Raw genomic sequence first — 18,086 nt, forward strand, 5'->3', positions numbered from 1 at the left:
CCATCCTTTATCAATAGTTGAGGCTGCTGATGGTGTAATGGTGTGGGGGATACTTTCCTGGCACACTTTGGACGAACTGAGCATTGTTTGATCACCACAGCCTTCCTGAATGTTGTCACTGAGCATGTCCCCTTTATGACCACAGTGTACTTATCTTCTATCCTACTTCCAGCAGGATAACACACCACACCGCAAAACCCAAGCCATCTCGAACAGGTTTCTTTAGCATCACAGTGAGTTTACTGTGCTGGCCTCCACAGTCACCAGCTCTCAAACCAATAGAGATAAGGTGGAGCCGGAAATTCACATCATGGATGTGCAGTGTGATGCTAATATGGACCGAAATCTTTAAAGAATGTTTCCAGCCCCTTGTTGAGCTCTTCTGAAGGCAAATCTGTCTCCAATGTTTGTCTTTCATATACCTGTTTTGATATTTAACCTGCTAAAAGAAATTAGCACGTGCATGTTAGCAGCACACGACATTAGTATTTATAGCTTTAGGTAACGAAGCAGAACGCTTGTCAGTGCTTAGTCTTGTTTTTCTCTTGGCTGCGCTCTCAGAGGTTTACAGGAAAGCCTTGTTGTGCACACTGAACCATAAAACTACAGAGCGCCTAAGGGTCACAGCAGGAAAACACTTTTTCTCTTACCTGTAGTCACAGGCAGATCGCTATTGTGATATGGTATGCGATATATTAATAAAAATGTTTAAGACTACTGCAGATCGTAGCAGATTTCTAAAAATTCAGACATGAGTCACTCCTTGGATTCACTCATTTATTGGGCCATATTACATTACATTCATTCCATAGAAAATACATTCAAATGTGACACCTGTTCAATAAGTGCCGGCTTGTCAATAAATGCAAAGAGCCAATAAAGTTTAAAGCATGTGTTAAAAATAGAAACAACCTCTCCCGTTTGCCTGTTGCAATACAAATATTTTGAACGTGTCAGCATACACTATAAAAATATAGTTTTATTATACTGAAAATGGAAGTCAGTTAATGCTGTCTGGCTCTCAATCACCGGTGCTGTTGTTGTTTTTTTATCCTTGGATTTATCAATCTGTGTATTTGTTTGTGTTTAAGCGGCAGAGGAGATCGAGCGCCGTTTTAAGACGTGCTGCACAAAAGTTTGCTGGAGTTTTTTTGTTTTTTCAACAAGGAATAGGAAAATGATTACGAGCTTTAACGGTTTCAAAGCTTTTCTTACAACAAAGCAGTGAAAAAAAAGAAAAAAGACAGTTTTCACATTCAGTATGATTAGCTCTCATAAATAAACCTCTACAACAGTCACTACTTATAAGGTAAACTCCAGTCTATTACATGAGTGTAATGCCTAATTCCGCAGTGATCTTTGGGGAAGGTGTTGCACACCGAAGTGCTTTTTGGATTTCTGCATCGAGTCCAGTGTTAAGAAAACATATTCACAGCCAAATGAATCAACGTGTGCGCTGCTCACGGGAGATAAATAAATGCCGCAGACATTAATCCTCTTCTCTCCTCGAGTCAGTCTCTTCGAAAGGGATAACTCAGCTTCTTGAATAACCTTCTGATTTCTCGTACATACAGTGAATTAAACACCTTACAAAATCTTGGAAACACACAGTATCATCACCATCAGGTAGTTATACCCTGCATATTGCATTTTCCCCCCTAACAAAGAGATACAGCTTTCAGTGAGCTTCTTATATAAAATAGTTCTGTAACTGTAATAGCAGCAGGAAAATTAATGTTTTGACTTTTCTTTTGCACAAAATAAGCTCACTGAACACACTTTGCAGTGTTGTATCGTATCTTTTGTCAGCACAGTCAGATGAGCCCCTCTGTAGTCACAGCTACTGTAGCTTCTTTGTGTTAAGGCATGTGCACATGCCTACACAGCACATGTGCATAGAGCAGGATAAGGAGTGCTTTTCATTCAGCAAATGAGAGAAACACAAACCTTGCCTGCTAAAACTGTCACGTCTACTCCATGAATGCATGAAGCTGATTTAGTTTCGTTTAAAAAAGAAACAGATGACTGAAAAAATGAAATAGGTGTCCATCTACATGACTTAACAGACATCTAACACGATAAAAAATCTATTTATCTCATGAAATTCTACAAGATGTGCAGGAATAAAAAGGAAAACTAACAAAATAAAAAGGAAAACTAACAAAATAAAAAGGAAAACAGAGGTCTTCACATTTATCATCTTGGCATGTATTCCTCTGGAACCCCAGACATGTTTCTTTTCTTCAAAGCAGCATCTACTGTTCTGATCAGTTCATTGATGTTTGAACGCATTTCAGGAGTATACGGGTCGTACTCGAGCTTACGTAGCCCCGACCGCTTGAAGTTCCCGTCCTTCTGGCCCTCGACGCAGAGCAGGCGATCCTCAGAAACCTTCAAACCCAGAAACTCGACCATTCCTTTGAGCTTGGTGAACAGGTCCCTCTTCAGATCCTCAAAGTGGACCACGTGGACGTTCCTCCCATAATGCAGCCAGTCCAGCGTGTGGGACGCCCACCAAGGGGCATAGTTCTTGACAAACTCGGGCCACTCTGCAGGACGAAGAGGCCACAGAACATAAATAAATGAGGGTTTTGGGTACCAATGCACAAGTTAAAGGGCATTCTACAGTACAGACTGAAATATAGCAGGAAGAACATCTACAGCCACCCTGTGAACAGCAGATGGATCACCTCTGGCGTCTTGTGTCAGGTCTTTGTTGGATTTTTTCCTGTATTTTAAGAAAATGACTTTCAGATATTGTTTATCTGCTGTAGTTTTTTCAGGCCTGACACTTCTTCTTTTGACCTCCACTTCTTCAATTTCCTAATTTTTCTGTTTTTAAAAGACACACGGCACACCATGCTGCGATATGCCCAGTTTTGGCTAATAGCTCTTTGCTCTTGCAAAAATACTATTTTATCCTAATTAACTGTGTTATGTTTGGCATTTTTCATAGATTCAAATAAAGAAATGGGAATAACGTATGAATTTTTGTGTCAGCATGCTAGTACAAAGTGCCTAAAGATACAATTTAAAATTGGTTCTTTGCTAAGTTTGTCTGTTATGTGTTGACACACACTGGTTCATCCTTTGAGTTGTTGCCTTTATGCTTGAATGACTCATAGGTCAACTTACAAAAAAGCACTGCTATAGCAGACTGCAATTAAAAAGAAGTGACGGGGCAGCCGATTTCCAAAGCAAAACCTTGAAAGACCTTCAGAAAGCCACTTCAAAGTGCTCAAGAGCACTTCAAAAAACACCAGAAAGGGTGGCTCAAGACTTTTGCTTGACAATGATGAAACAACTGTAAACCAAAAGTGTAAGTGAAAGAAAGATAATAAAAAAGAAATAACAGAACTGAGCCGTCTCCATTAACACCAGAAAATTTGCACTTTGAGATTTCAGCTTAGACGAAGAAGCGGTTACCAAAGGTTATTAAGTCATAATTGTCAAAGAGCTCATATTGCTAAGTGCATGTACGTTTTGTCTGTTCGAATAAAATTTAAGTTCTCGGTAAAATGAACTTCGGTACAAAAAAGTCAAAGTGTCAGCGTGGGCATAGAGTTAAGAGGAAGTGAGAGCTGTGTTAGCTGTGTTAGCACTGATGTCATTCAACTCCAGAGGCAGGGAGGACACATTAAGTAATTTCTGAAATGTCCGGACATTTTTGGTTGTCATTCAACCTGCAGAGCTGCTGTGAGAAAACCTTTTCTTTCAGCTTCATCTAGTGGCCCATAAAAAGTGGGAGCTGGCAGGAGCTGTGCTGCATAAGGACAAATCTTTACTGCTGGGAGAGGGTATCGATAAAGTTTAAAGTCTGCTGAGTTTGCAATGTCTCAGAAACCAATCAACTTTAGGCAACTTTAGTGCCAGAGTGGACAGAATATCAGAAATTTCCCCCAAAAACACAACCAGCAGTGCAGAAATGCCAAGAAGCTGCAAATACAGAAGTTACAATAAAAAACATCAAAGTATTTTAACTTTTTCTCCAAAATCCTGTTCTGCTCATTTCAGAGTGAAGACACAGACAGTATCTTTTTGACAGATTACCCCAAAAAAGGCATCTGTATAGCTTCTAAATCTATGAGATAACAGTGGAAAATAACTCACTGTGCTTTCTAAAATGGCATGACCTCCAAAATAAGTTGCACTTGCCCCTGAGCTGACATTATGGGGCCACGCTGGAAGGCATCAGTGTCTGTGACATCATCTGTGCCCCACAGTCTCCCTCTGTGGAGGTGAATGCATCAAATTGTACATGTGGGGCCCTGCGCACAATGTCACGCTGACCCGCTCTCCGTCTATTCGAAGTGGCAGCTGTCAGAAAGCCTTTCTCTTTAGTGATGTCACCGCATCATTTTCCAAACAACAGAGGGAATAAACACTCATTGGAAATGGCAGGCCAAATGTGCTGAAGTTTCCACAAAGAGAGACAACTGCTGGGTCGGCAACTCTCCAGCCTCTGGGGAAAAAAATCGATGAAACCTCGCATAAAGTCAGACAGACGATACGGGGACGAGACAAAAGCGGTTGCCACGGTTACTAAGACATGAAGAATGCAATAGGAAGAGCAAAATTTGCCTGAAATATAAAGACATCTCTATATTTTAGACATAGTTATTAAGCATCAAGTGGACAAAAGAGGAATTAAACATGACTAAACTGTGACTTCCTGGATGGAAGACATTTCACCAGCTTTTTAAACTGTGTATTCGTTTTCTGACTGATAACATCTGCAGCTAACAGCATAAAGAAGGAAACAAAGTAAGCTGCTAAGTGTTCAGATCATGTATACCGGTACATATATTTCCCACTTTAAACCTAGAATGAAGATCTGAATCAGACTTGTCATAAACACTTCTAATTTATCTGACTGCTGATGCTGTGGCTATATGGTGTAAATGATTTTCAAAAGACAAAATGTTGCGCTCAGCCACACTGGTGCAGGTCAAACTGCTAAAAAAGGCCAGAGTTTGATTGCATTTCCTCAATCCTTTGCCCTTCTATATCACAGTTTCTCAGTTCTTTTGTTTTTCTCTCATTTTGCAGTGTTTCAGTTTCTACTTATTGTGAAGCTTTACTCAAACTTTGTTCACCACAATGTTATCAGCACAAAAAATGAAATATGCCCTCAGTGCCTCAGTTTAATGAAGTCTTTTATTTTCATTTTCTTCATAGTACGATGACGGAGAGACTTCCGTGCAACATAATATTCACTGATCCAGAGATTTCAGCAGCTTACCTTTCCCTCTCCAGTGGGCCTGGGAAGCAAATCCAATATGTCCACCATATTTCCGGTTAAATTCTGCCATCAAGGCTTTGTAGGGGTTTCGTATCATGAGGATGCTGGAGTCGAAGGCTTCGATTTCTTTCCTGCCGCTCTCATGTGTCTTAATGCACATTGTCCTCCCACTCCGCCAGTGGTCGCGCTCCCCTTTAAATCCTGTGAAACAGCCCAGAGTGACTTTATAGCATCCACGGTGGTGCATTCATGGCTGAGCGCCTGTGAATCGTGTCAAAAACATGCCGAGGCATACCTTTATTGTACAGGGAGCCATCAAAGTAATAGCTGCCGGTGTAGAAGCCAGTGGCGAGCTCTATAAGGTGGCGAGCCCAGGTGTTACCAGCTCCAGGGAAACTGGCGAGGGCCACCAGCTGCTTAGCACGAGTGGGAAGGAAGTGCCGGTCCATGCACCGATTATCTGACAGTGGACAAAGATCAGCCGATTAAATGAACCTCAAAGTTTAAAATTAATACTGAAAATCAGTCACTTCCTGCGTATTTACACAGTTTTGTAATAACAGACACAGAATTATTACGTTTCAACTTTGGATGATTATTATAGAAAGAAGAAATGTCAAGGCGGGCTTGTTTTATTATATTTTTCTCCACAAAATATCACCTAATAACTTCAAACAGTCTCCCAACAACTCAAGTTGACCTGTCTGTTTCCATCCAAACTATTACACCTTTTAGATATACAACATTTGTGTTCGATTTGTAATAATTAGGGTTTGAATTATTGAGTTATGTCTCAGTCATGCAAGTGTAAAAACAATCTCCTTAAAACTTGCAACAGGATGCAACCTGTCTCCAAATATTCATGATCCAGACCAACTGCAATCTCTCTCAGACACTCTGTGAACAAAGCAACTGACTGCAAGGGGTCACAAACCAGACAACAACATCTCAGCTTCACAGCACTACTGTCTTCCCTAGTAGGGTGTAGCATTGGGCCAAAACCATGTGGTGTGGTAAACAATCGTTTTTTCCAACTGAAACCAGATTTAAAGCTAACACATTCAGACCTCTGACAGGTTCCCTTTTCTGGGTTCAGCTTGCCAAGAATGATCACATGAAGTTCATTTCCCACAGCAGCTGATTTTTGTTTTGTTTGTTCACAGCAACCTCCATTTCTGTTTACTGCAATGTGACTCTGCTGATCCAAGCCACATCTGTCCACTGCGTTAAGGAAACACAGCCCACAACAACGCCTGGACTGAAGACAGACCTATTCTGGATTTTTGAGTTTCATAACAATATTTGGAATAACAAGAAATACAGCGATAAGCATGCATGTGTCTGGAACCCAAGATTTTACAGTCAAATCCAAGAACATTCATGATGATATTGTTTTAAGTAAACGTTTTAGAGCATATACTATTTAAAAATTTGCAAATTTACAAAAAAGGAAAAAAACAAATAAAAATGAATAAATAGTGTTCGGATGATTTGCAACATCGAGTGTGCATAATGGCACGAAAATAAGAATTTAGTGCATGTGTGTGTGTGTGTGTGTGTGTGTGTGGGGGGGGGGGGGGGGGGGGGGGGGGGTCAGGCAGAAGCACTCAGAAGTGTGACTTCCTCATATGTGACCCATCCCTTTGCTGTTCGTGTGCATGTCTGCAAACTCCAGACAATAATATCACAGCCATTTTTTTTCTTAGTGCCCTCTGCTCCTGCTTAAACTGCGTGGACACACTCGGGTGTTTTCACACTTGCATCCTGTTTGTGCGCACACAAAATGCTGAGACTTTTTTTATTTCTGTTTATTCCCGAAATTGTTCACATGTTGTGGTTTTAAGCTTTGTATTTATTTTTAGTTTTTCCAGCTCATAACAAGCAAAATATCTCAGTATTAGGAAAAAAGGAGCCACAGTGGGATAATTATACCTGTTGTGCAAACAGAAGGTTATTATTTTTCCTTCATGACAGAAATTCAGAAAGAAACTAAACTAAACCTTTTAGCACTAGTGTAATGAGTCTTTTTAGGGACACGGCTGTTTATCTTAGTTTAGTCTGTTGCCATGGCATCTTAAGAAAAAAAAAGGCAGGAGCTATGTTACAAACAACGCTTTTTTAAGCTTCATAATGTACCGATAATCTGTGTGTGTGATTGCGTGTATTTATTTTCAATACTGCGGCGCTGAACCCTTGGCATATGGCACAGTGCCGATAGTGTTAACGCTGTGACTGGGTTAAGGTTTAAAGTGTGACGCTGGAGGTTTTTTTAGTTTGTAATTCATTTGATGTTGTGAGCTCAAATGAGAACAATCATAGTTATTTAAAAGTAACTCTGAGGCTGTGATTTATGCTGTGAGATACCTGAAATATTAACTGGTTGAAAGTGAAGCCTCCTGAATGAATCTCAGTGTTGATTTGGTTTATACAGTTTGAAACTGAGCACGAGTTACGTCTGTTGTTGACATAAAGTAAGTATAGCCAACGCTGGACACTAGAACAAAGGAACATGTGGAAATTTATAACAGGGTTTATAAGTCATGTTTATAACCAACCAACCACTTGTTACTTTGGTACAACTAGTCCTAGGACTCGTAACATTAGTTCACTGCTCTTTAGTCAATGAGTTTGCATAAATTGCAGCTTTTCCCCAATTTTTGGTTTCTGGTCAAACAGGGAACTCTCCAAGCGGACCAAAGTGCGTCACTGCAAACCACACCAGAACAATCAGTCTGCTTACTGAGCACATGTGTCTGGAGAAGAAGCACAGACAACACATTTACTCCTAACATTTGTATTTATATATCTGTTTCCCTCACTTCAGTTTGCTAAAAACTGTGCACACTGCATTCTCCCTGAATGCAAAGTGTGCTTGGCAATGGGCGTGTTTATTGTCAGCACACAACTCTTAGCCTCTGAGATGGATCATGCTCCCACCATAAACAAACCACTATGGAGTTCCTTTGGAAGTACAACTAAAGCCACCTCCTCCAAATTAGTCTTGGTGGTCTCGTCTGTACCTGAATGTGAGAGTGCAAAGCTGACATCTATACAAATGAATCCCACCTCTTTATCCATTTCTCTTTATGTGGTTCTGAAGTCAATTATCTCTTCCTTTAGCCCAACTACTCCATGAAGTTTCCTAAAAACCGGGCTGATAGCTTTTGGATAGTGTGGAGGTACTCAAAATGTACCTGCAGCCCAGAATTAGCTTAGCAGAGGAATTAAATAATTGATACTAGCGCAGGTGATATATTTTTCATGTCAGTTGACAAAAATCCACGATAACCTTTTGGCACGTTGCAATTCAAGTGGTCTAAGAGGGAACTACACTCCTGCACCTCCTCTGGGCTCTGTTTTCAAGATGCACTTCGACCAATCAGACGTCGTTTTAGACGAGTAGCAGCTTCAAGAGTGAAGTTTCAGGACTTTGCCTACAAAATTTAAAAACATGAACTTGTCTAAATGAAGCTTACACACACGTTTAATAAGAAAGATCTGTATTCAAACATCTGTCTGCTTCTCGGATGTTTGGTAACTTATCTAAGCTTTGCATCAGTTCCCCTTTCCCACACTGTCAAGCTCATTGCAAGATCACAAGTCCAATTGTCCTTCTGCCTGCCTTCTTCAGGTCAATCAGCCGCTACTCCATGTACTTTAAATATCACTGCGGATTTTTCATTTTCCTTTCCAGATGCCTTCATGCAACCAGCTTCCTTCCCTCTCCCATGTCAGGCTCCATCCAAGCCTCCATCTTCATCTCCATCACCAGCATCTAGATTCCGAGGGGTTTTTCCCTAATCCCTATCACTGCTGGGATTCTGCTGCGTCCAATTGACAGATCTGGATCTGATCTATAGATCCCATTCTCATCACAAGTGATGATCACCATTGTGAATTCTGGGCAGCTCAACACAGAAGTTGGCATCTTATCTAAATGAGAGGCACATGCAAGTAGTAGAAGCTAGAAGGCCAGTGAGTAGTCCAGATGTGTGAGTTAATAAGGAAGACAACCACAACTTTTTTTTATTTCACATCACAGACTGCTATAATCAGCAATGCAGTCAACATAGAAAGTAAGCAACTGTGGAGCCAGTAAATACATAAATATGAGTTGAGTTGAATTCCATGCTAGGCCCAAAACAGCACTAACTTAATATTAGAGTGTAAGATGCATGTCTGGTTGAAGGGGCTAAGAACAGATGTGGCAAAGCTGCAGGAGAAGAACTGTTGATTTTTAAATTCTGTGATTTTTGAAATGATCTTCTTCACTGCATGATCACATCTTTAATCCACCACAGATTCATGCATCTCATACGTGGAATCATCTACAGCTCAGGGTTGAACAGTCAGTGCCAAAATCATTTTGCAAACTTTGCACGACATGTAAGTTAGACAAAGTTCCGGCTCATGCTGACACTTTGCACTTGAATACCACATGTGTTATCATACTTTAAATTGAATGTGCTAAACCTCAGTCTGACTTGGACTTCCCACCAACAGAATGTGACCAACTTCAACACATGTGTGGCTTTTCAGCCGCTGCCAGGAAACACTTAAATTTACCTTGAACCTGTGTCTGGTAGACGACAAAGTACTTGTCGTTTCCACAGCTTTCAAACTCTTCCCCTTGGCACCGATTGAGACACATGCCCTCGTCCTCCAGCTCATGCAGGGAGAAGAGGGGCGTTGGGAATCCGCAGTAGCATCGATCTCCAGCGAGCACAGCCAGCGATTTCTCCTGGAACACAACAGCCATTATACACTGAAGACACACTCGTGCAGCGTACAAATCCCCAACATCCACTCACCCTCTCTGTGCACATGTCCACGCACTTATCCACAGACATGTTCTGGATGACCGCGCTGAAGGGGAGAGCCAGTGTGACATTGTCTGGCCGGTGGAAACACCCTTTGAAAATGGCACTGCCATCTGAAACAGACAAAACAAGCCAGACTGTCACTTACCAACACGAAAGAACACAGAGACCCTAAACTAACAGCAGCACTCGTGTCCCTGGGATGACTTGCAACCTCCAATCCTCTCTGTGGTCTGATGTTGGTGAAGACAACACATCACAAAAGCTGCTCTTCTCCTTCATGTGCAGGTCTTTTTTTTTAACCTTATTTTAATTTGTTATTGACCTTTTTTTGCCAGCCTGCTGAACCTAACTGAAAAGATAAATTAGTTTTTATTCACGATGGAAATGTTTCTCGCACTGCACCACAACTTTAAAGGGTGACACCCAGATTTAAGTCACTGCTAAAGGAAATCTAAACATCCATTTCACATTTATTGCAGGCTGTCAACCTGTCAGCAGCGCCAGTATAGAGTACTTACGAAAATGTCTCTGTTGTCAACAAACTGTTAAGAATTAATGACAGAGGAGAGAAACCAAACAAGCGCTGCTTTTCACTGTGACAGACAGTGTGATGAAGACACCTTGCTTGCTCAGACATAGCCAAGTAAAATATGCAAATGGAGCTTCGTCTCTTTGGTATTCCTTCCTCTCAAAGTTTATAGTGTCACTACCAGTAAACAAGACTATTGAGCACTCTCTCCTTTCCTTTACAGGAAGTATTAGTGATCAGTGGTGTCAGACTTTAAAAAAAAAAGAGAATATCCCCTTTATAAATTAGTTCTAGTGCTGTGTGTGTGTGTGTGTGTGTTAAATGTTTTATTTATTTTCGACCTTGTTCTCTGACTTAAAGTTGCATTTTTAATGCCACGTTCTCTTCACGGATCCTGTTTGTGTTACCTTTCTGTGTTTTAACATGCTGCAGCTATAAATCCATCCAGCTATCACAGAAAATGAGGTCTCAATAACAAAGAGTGCATCAACGATGCATCTGTGCTCAGTTATTATAGCTTTTAAGAGCTGGGATTTACTCGGCAAAGCTTGCAAAACAGCTAACACATCACATTTCCTCCATTTCCTCTTTGATGTTCTGAGCAGCCCTCACATGACATGAGATCGGGGTTAGAGGTGAAAATGCCGACCTGAAATGCTTGCGCAGCAGTTAGATAGAAGGATTAAAAGCAGAAATGAGAATAATAACAAACAAACAGCAGAGGAACAGAGGGGTGCACTGTGAAGCAGGTTCAGCATAGCCAAACTTTCTTTGTGTCAGCTGGCTCAACAATTTCTCAAACCCCCAGTCAGAGATAACGGATATCGCTACGGTTGCTATCAACAGTCTCTGTTAATCCAGGCTTCCCGCTTCTCACATAAAAGAAGGATTCGGACGCATTATTAGACTTTTCGTCCGCTCAGAATTGATCATTTGAGTGCCGCCTGCTTCAGTCAGAGACATTATGAGGAGAGCAGGTGATAGAGATTGAAAAAGAACGGGCTGTAACAATGAAACAGCAAAAGGAAGGCCTGGGGGCATTCAGGTTTTACAGTGGCCCATACCCCAAAACAGGAATGTGGAAATTACATTAGAGTGTGTCCAATTATTTCAACTGATTTATCACAGACTGGTCAAAGTCCTAATCTTTGTTTAGCAGCCATGGTTTCAGCAGAGTAAAATCAGGTCTAGGATCGAGTATAAAAGTATTCATTTTATGCATGATCTACTGAACTGTGACCATATATGGTGATTTTTGTACTGCAGTCTTTTAGCAGGTTCCTTCAGCTGTGCCAACATTTTTATTAGGTTGCATCTATAAAATGTTTTCCTTCAGGACTTGGAGCATGTTGTGATTATAACCTGCTGTGCACCAGGTTATCTGTTCAGCATAAAGCTGAATGTACCAAGGTACAGCCACCTTCGTCACAATGAGAACCTTGACTTTAAGCTTGAAATACCACCCTAACCCAATAATCTTGCTTTGTAGTGCACACCTCTGGAGAGAGCAGTTGAGCTATGAAAATATTCACCACATATCTGCATGGTAACTCTCTCTGATCTCACAGTATTTCCAAGAAGCAGGAGCCAAGAAAGAGAAAAAGGAAGAGTGAATGCAAAAAGGAAAGGGTGGGTAGAGTCACCCCACCATGTGTTCGGGACTTTTTTAGATTATAAAGAAAAAAGTTCCCACAACAAAGCAACAAAGCAAGCCACAGTTTTATAACAGGTATAGCAGGAGAAATAATTTTTGGACACCCTGCTGAATTTGTTACAAAGGAAAGATTTTTCTGGATGTTTGGTTCATATTCTGTCTCTCTCAATTAAAATTCAGCTAGCATACGAAATAAAGACTGTTCATTAGTTTGTAAGTGATCCAGCAGGGAATCAAAAAAATTAAGCATATTCTGTACTATAAGATCATTACAACTCCTGATAATCAGCTCTTTCTCCCAAGACTGAAGTTTTCCACTGGCAGAGGGTCGGTGTTTAGGATGAAGACCACAGGCGGCTGGGCTGTGTAGGTAGAGCAGCTCCCCGGGGAAAGAGGTAAACACAACAGAGCAGCCTGCTCCCGACTGTGGCAATAAAACAAATCTTTTCCCTCAAAGTAGCCGCGGGTGTTACACTCCTGAATCAAAATTACATCTTTGTGCCTAAGTACAGACTCTCAGGACACTCATATCTAATCAGATCCATCTTAGAAAAGGGACCCAAGTTTAATATTTTATTTTCAAATATCAAATTCAATTTTTATGGCAAATCTATAATGAAATTAAACTTTTTGAAGGTTCCATTTAAAGGATTCATTTCACATTTATTTTAGACTGTGAACCTGTCAGTGTTGATATAGAGTATTTATATCAGCAGTAGTAAACACTTGACGTGTTGTGTTATTGGATATGCTGATGCCAGACTTACAGCGGCGCGCAGACTCCTGACTCAGCTCCAGCCTATAGATGGACAGTCTGTTGGGCCCTCCGCACACGTTGCTCTTCTCTCCTTTGCACTCCATGTTGCATTCGCTGTCTGAAGCATTGGGTGCCTGGATCTTATGACCACAATAGCACTCTGCGCCAAACTCCAGGCCTGCAAACATATATCCCCTGGAGGGAAGAGGAAAAAAAGGATTAGCATTGTTAGCGTAGGGAGACAGAGGGGTTTAAGTGATCGTTTTGAGCCTTCATTATGTTCCTTAATCCTCCACAGGCAAAAACAGTTCATCCTCTGGAGCAGCTGGGAGAGCTGTAATCAATGGAAACAAACCACTGATGTGGTTTGTGCATGAAAATATTATTCAAGAATAATGCATCGCTGTGAAAACGAGAAAACTTATGTGCTTTGCAGGCGTCTTAAGCAAAGCCAATTATAAATGTGTGCAGTATACTAGAATTTATCACACAGGGCTTCTCCTCTCCGTACTGTTGCCTGATGAAGGATCTGACTCCCAGAAGGCTTTTCAGGTGCAATTAGACATCGAATATGCATACCTCACACAGGAGAAATCCTCAGGCTGTCAATCAAACCCAAACCCCTTTCCCCCCCTACGATGTGTTGCCCCACATTTGTTTGTCTGCTTTTATTAACCCGCTACTCTAGCAAACGTGGCTGCAAGAGGCAAGAACTAATAGGAGAAGGAGCTGAAAACAGGCATCTCTCTCTGCTCCTATTCTCTGCTCTGTGAATCAGTCATGGGTGTAATTCAGTGCATTCGATAGAGCCGTCCCTGGTACTCCACAGGGAGGGAGGAGGGAAAAAAAAGAGGTGAGAGAAGGATGGTGAGGTATCGCGGAGAGTGAGACGGGATGAGAGGATAATGGGAAACAAATGGAGGAGAAGTGGGGGAGATGAATGGCTTGAAAACTGGAGTGCGTATTTTTACTACATGAAAACTGTGGCAGTGCAAAAAAACCCTAAAACAAAACAGAATTTTTTTGGCAATCAGTGAAAGAATACTTGCATTATAACAAACCGACTGATGTTTTTTTACCTTATAAAACATGATATAAATGCAAATGTAATTTAATAAACGGCCTGAGGCTTTTTGTTTTGTTTGTTTTTTAATGAATGGGCTTTAATTATAAACCAACACCAGCATGACTCAAAACCGCAGTTCAGTGTTTCAACAAAACAATCACATTTCTTTATAATATGCAGAACTAAAACACAGTAAAAGCTGAGCACTGCATAATCTTAGAGGCCTGAAGAGGCCGGGTCAAAATCTAGTTTTAAAGTCTTTATCACGTCGCTTGTGTCATTTCGTTTTGTACGTTGTGTTCAATGTTCTACTCAAGCACAGGAAAACTATTCACGTACACAAACAGGGAGGTTAATGGTCCGGTTAGCTCATTTTGCCCTGGGCCGCAGTAACAGATTAATGTGGCCATAGCTGAACGGAGGCCGAGGAAGGGGCAGCCCAGTTAAGTTCTTCCAGCAAGTTGTTTGTGTGCCATGACCACAATTAAATAGAAAAAGGGTATTTTTGAAACTGCAGATCCAAAGTTGGGAGGACTTGGATGCCTAAAATATCATGTGGTCTGTGGTGGAGCACTGGCTCATACTTTAGCCTATTCCAAGAGCATTTTCAAACATTTTCACACCATAAGCAAATGTATTCTGTCACGTTGAGTCAAGAATGAACTCTGGAACTCAAAAACTGTGAAGGATTTGTTATATGTGATATAAAAATGTGATACGATTGGGAGCCTGTGCGCAGCCACAAATGGGCCTGGAGGTCATCTTGCTTGGTCTGCTGTGCATCTTTCCTCGTGAGCTTTTCTCTCTCTTTCATTTATTTATTTTTTGCTTTTTTAGCTCAGTTACGATGGGAAAGTACCTTTTGATCTCCTGCAGGTTTTTTTTATCTCCCCTTCAGCTCTTTTGTAGTGGAGGGTTTTTTTTTAATTTCTCAGTAGGAATCAAAAGACAGCAAAAAAAAGAAGGTTAACTTGCCTAATGGATGATTTTTTTTGTTGTTTGCTACTGTCATACCTTTCTGCACAGTTGTCCTGGCAACGAAATACAGTCATTTTTTTGTAGTCAAAAAAGGAAACTCCTCTCAGAGCTCTTTTCTGAGTGTCATCAATGTAGCAGCCGATGTACTTTGCTGAAAAAGGAAAGAAAACACAGTTGGTTGTGTGTGCAGAGAAAACATAACTTATATGTACATAAGATTACATTTCTAACGTAACAGCTCATACAGAGCAATCAAAACCCTTTGTCAGAAGTGTCAGAGGTGAATTTTATCCACATTAGAGTCCTCACACACAGCGTCACGCTGTGGTGACATCGCACATGGGAGTCCAAACTGGGGCAGAAGCTTTATTTATTTATAAAGACAGATATCCCCTTCTAGTGGCCTGTAACTGTAGTGGCAGTCATCTCTCTGCATTTTTCAGAAGTGTGTGGGGGCTGGGCTCTAGTGAACCTCTGCAGAGGCATACAATGACCCTCTAACAGCTTCTTGCCTCTCATTAGAACAACGTTCTCGTGTTTAACCGGGCTACACAGACCCTACCAGCAAACCTCTCACCATCTGTGCTCTGCTATCACCCCTTTAAACCTCTGTTAATAACTAAATGGGGGAAAAGCATAGAGTCCCCTGCATTATCTTAATTGTGCTGGTCTACAGGCCTGCATTTGAGCAGCATGTTGTGCACTGCAGCGGATGGTAATCTACCTATTGTTGAGCTGGAAAATAATCTGCTTTTTGATGGAGGCAAATGCAGATTTGATGAAACAGCATCTCTTGTTTTGAATAGCACACTTCTGCTTCGCATTACACGAAGGTAAAGGATGAAATGGCAGATGCAACTGATACAATTATTGTTTTCAATCATTTTAGCATCTTCCGAAATGACCTCATTGCAGCTGGTGAATCACATTTTCCATAGTGCTCCGAGTATATCCTTTCTCCAGCCTACTCCTGTTGTCTATTTGTGCAGCATACATCTGTGCAATTGGCCCACACAGCAAAAATGTGCTTATGCGCCGTGGTCTGCATCTTATCGCAATATTCCCTTCAAATTAAATTTAGAGCCAAGGTGAATTAGTACATTTGGAGTAAAAAGAGAAGGGGAGAAAAACTCTTAACCCAAACACAGCCACCTTTGGAAGACAAAAGGCTCTTAAACACTACATATTAATGAGTGGCGCTGGATGCACGAGCGCAAAAGATAGCTTTGAGGTTATTAATTACTCTATCATCACGTTCGGCTGCAATCCCGTGAGGTTAGAGTTTCAGAAAAGGGCGGCGTGGGGGTGGAGGCGTGGGGTGGCTGAGTGTACATTGTAAACATGTTTGCTTTGCTCCCTCTGAATGCAGAGGGAGCTAAAAAAAAAAAGGTTATTACCGCTTGTGCATTGTTTTATAGTCTAAATTTGAATTCACAGCAGGTTACTGTGCTGTGACTCAGGGATTATGACCCACTTCACGCTTACAGATGTTGGGAGTCTTTCTCAGAGTTAAAAATCAGGAGGGAACTCTGCTGTTGTCATAGCACACATAGCACAGATGGAGCAGCAGTCCCTCACACTTATGTTTCATCTTTATGGCAGTTTAGCTCTCCCACCTGGCTGTAAAGCTTCTCTGGAGAAAAAAAAAACAGGAACCAACATCACTAAAAGGTAGTTTAAACAAAATCTGTCTGTTTATTTACGCTTTTTTTCAAGTGTCTATTTTAGGATTTTATAGATGATTAAATAGAAACAGCCAGATAGCATGTGCTCATTCCCAGTGAAGTTATCTCCCTGCCAGTGCGTGAAGCAGATGATTATCACAGCCGGACTGAGGATTTCTCGCTGGCTGAACGATACGGGAATATTATTTCTTTTTTAAGCACCACTCAAAAAGTCACCTGACAATTAATCTGCTTTACAGGTTTAACACGAAAGGAATAATATTTTGAAATACAAAATAAAAGGTAAAAAAAGTTCCCACCTGTACAGCAGGTAGTTGAACTTTAATTCCACTCGACTCTGAGGAGACTTAACCTTCTAATTTCCAAGTCTACCGTGCATTTCCATCATAAAGGTGCTTTTTTCCCCATTAACAAACCTTCTCACTGCCATATAGATTCCTTTTATTTAAATAAGAGTTCAAAAGTGTAGTAACACGAGATGAGCTGTGAAGTGTAATTGAGGCACGGATGCTGAAAACATGCTACAGAGAGAGTAAAGCCTCTTCACATTTCACCAGTGAAATTGTGATATTTCTGTGTCTGGACTCCCATTGATGAGCAAAATGTTTCTAGCTTTCAGTAGTGGCACCCGAGTGTTTCGAACTCATGCTGTTTTGTATTCTTCCTCCGTGGCGCTGTTGCTCTTTGAGTTTCTTGCACTTATCTAACGACTGTGGGTAAAATGTTACATGTTAACATAAGAGGGGAAAAAATGGTGTTACTACTTTTTTCTTAAGGACTTAACTAGTTTATAGTTTTCTCTTGTGTTTCGCCATGAAGATAGGAGCAACACAGGGGTCGTTTTTTACTTAATAAATGCATATGGCAGAAATGTGAACTGTTGACTTCGTTTTCAAATGTTTGTGCTTCATCCAAGAGCAAAGAAAGTGATAGACACGATACGAAAATCAGAGAGGAGGAAGAGAAAACAGAGCCAGGAGCAAATTTGTCCATGTTTCATTTTAAAAGATCTTTGTCCTGTTCAAGCTCAGAGATGTCAGCTGCAGGTAGACACATCCCAGCCTTACACCAGTGTTTCCATAACACATTATGATTTAATAAGCTGGCACTGAGTTTACATGTAAACCTTTTAAGACGGGATTGTGCACATGAGCCAGATAAAGGGGTTAATCCCACAATCGTCTAATCGTCTGGTTGTTGTCATATCAGTCAAAATGTGAGCATGTGCAGAACATGTGAAGGAGCTACAGCTGAAGCACAGAGACGGGGAGATCCTTAAAGGATTTATTCCGGAGAAAAGACATAATTATAATTATCATCTCACTCCACTCTGAGGAGATCTCCCACATGAC

General features: G+C 41.0%; 1 protein-coding gene across 2 annotated transcripts in view; it reads right to left on the bottom strand.

Moving 5' to 3' along the window:
- Nucleotides 1-769: 769 nt before the first annotated feature.
- wscd2 (WSC domain sialate O sulfotransferase 2) overlaps nt 770-18,086 on the bottom strand; it is a 44,269-nt gene continuing 26,952 nt past the window's right edge. For both annotated transcript variants that reach the window (XM_086314303.1, XM_086314304.1), the window contains exons 3-9: nt 15,086-15,200; nt 13,016-13,200; nt 10,054-10,175; nt 9,809-9,983; nt 5,538-5,702; nt 5,243-5,443; nt 770-2,549 (exon numbers count right to left, since the gene is read on the bottom strand). In XM_086314303.1, coding sequence (XP_086170429.1) covers nt 2,197-2,549; nt 5,243-5,443; nt 5,538-5,702; nt 9,809-9,983; nt 10,054-10,175; nt 13,016-13,200; nt 15,086-15,200 — 1,316 coding nt within the window. In that variant the 3' untranslated portion in view covers nt 770-2,196. The remainder of the gene's footprint in view (nt 2,550-5,242; nt 5,444-5,537; nt 5,703-9,808; nt 9,984-10,053; nt 10,176-13,015; nt 13,201-15,085; nt 15,201-18,086) is intronic.

The sequence above is a fragment of the Aulonocara sp. 'chitande type north' Nkhata Bay genome, linkage group LG12, assembly GCF_057382095.1.
Source record: "Aulonocara sp. 'chitande type north' Nkhata Bay isolate Kocher_YH1m ecotype deep benthic linkage group LG12, A_spYH_male_GT1.1, whole genome shotgun sequence".
Classification (NCBI taxonomy): Eukaryota; Metazoa; Chordata; class Actinopteri; order Cichliformes; family Cichlidae; genus Aulonocara; species Aulonocara sp. 'chitande type north' Nkhata Bay.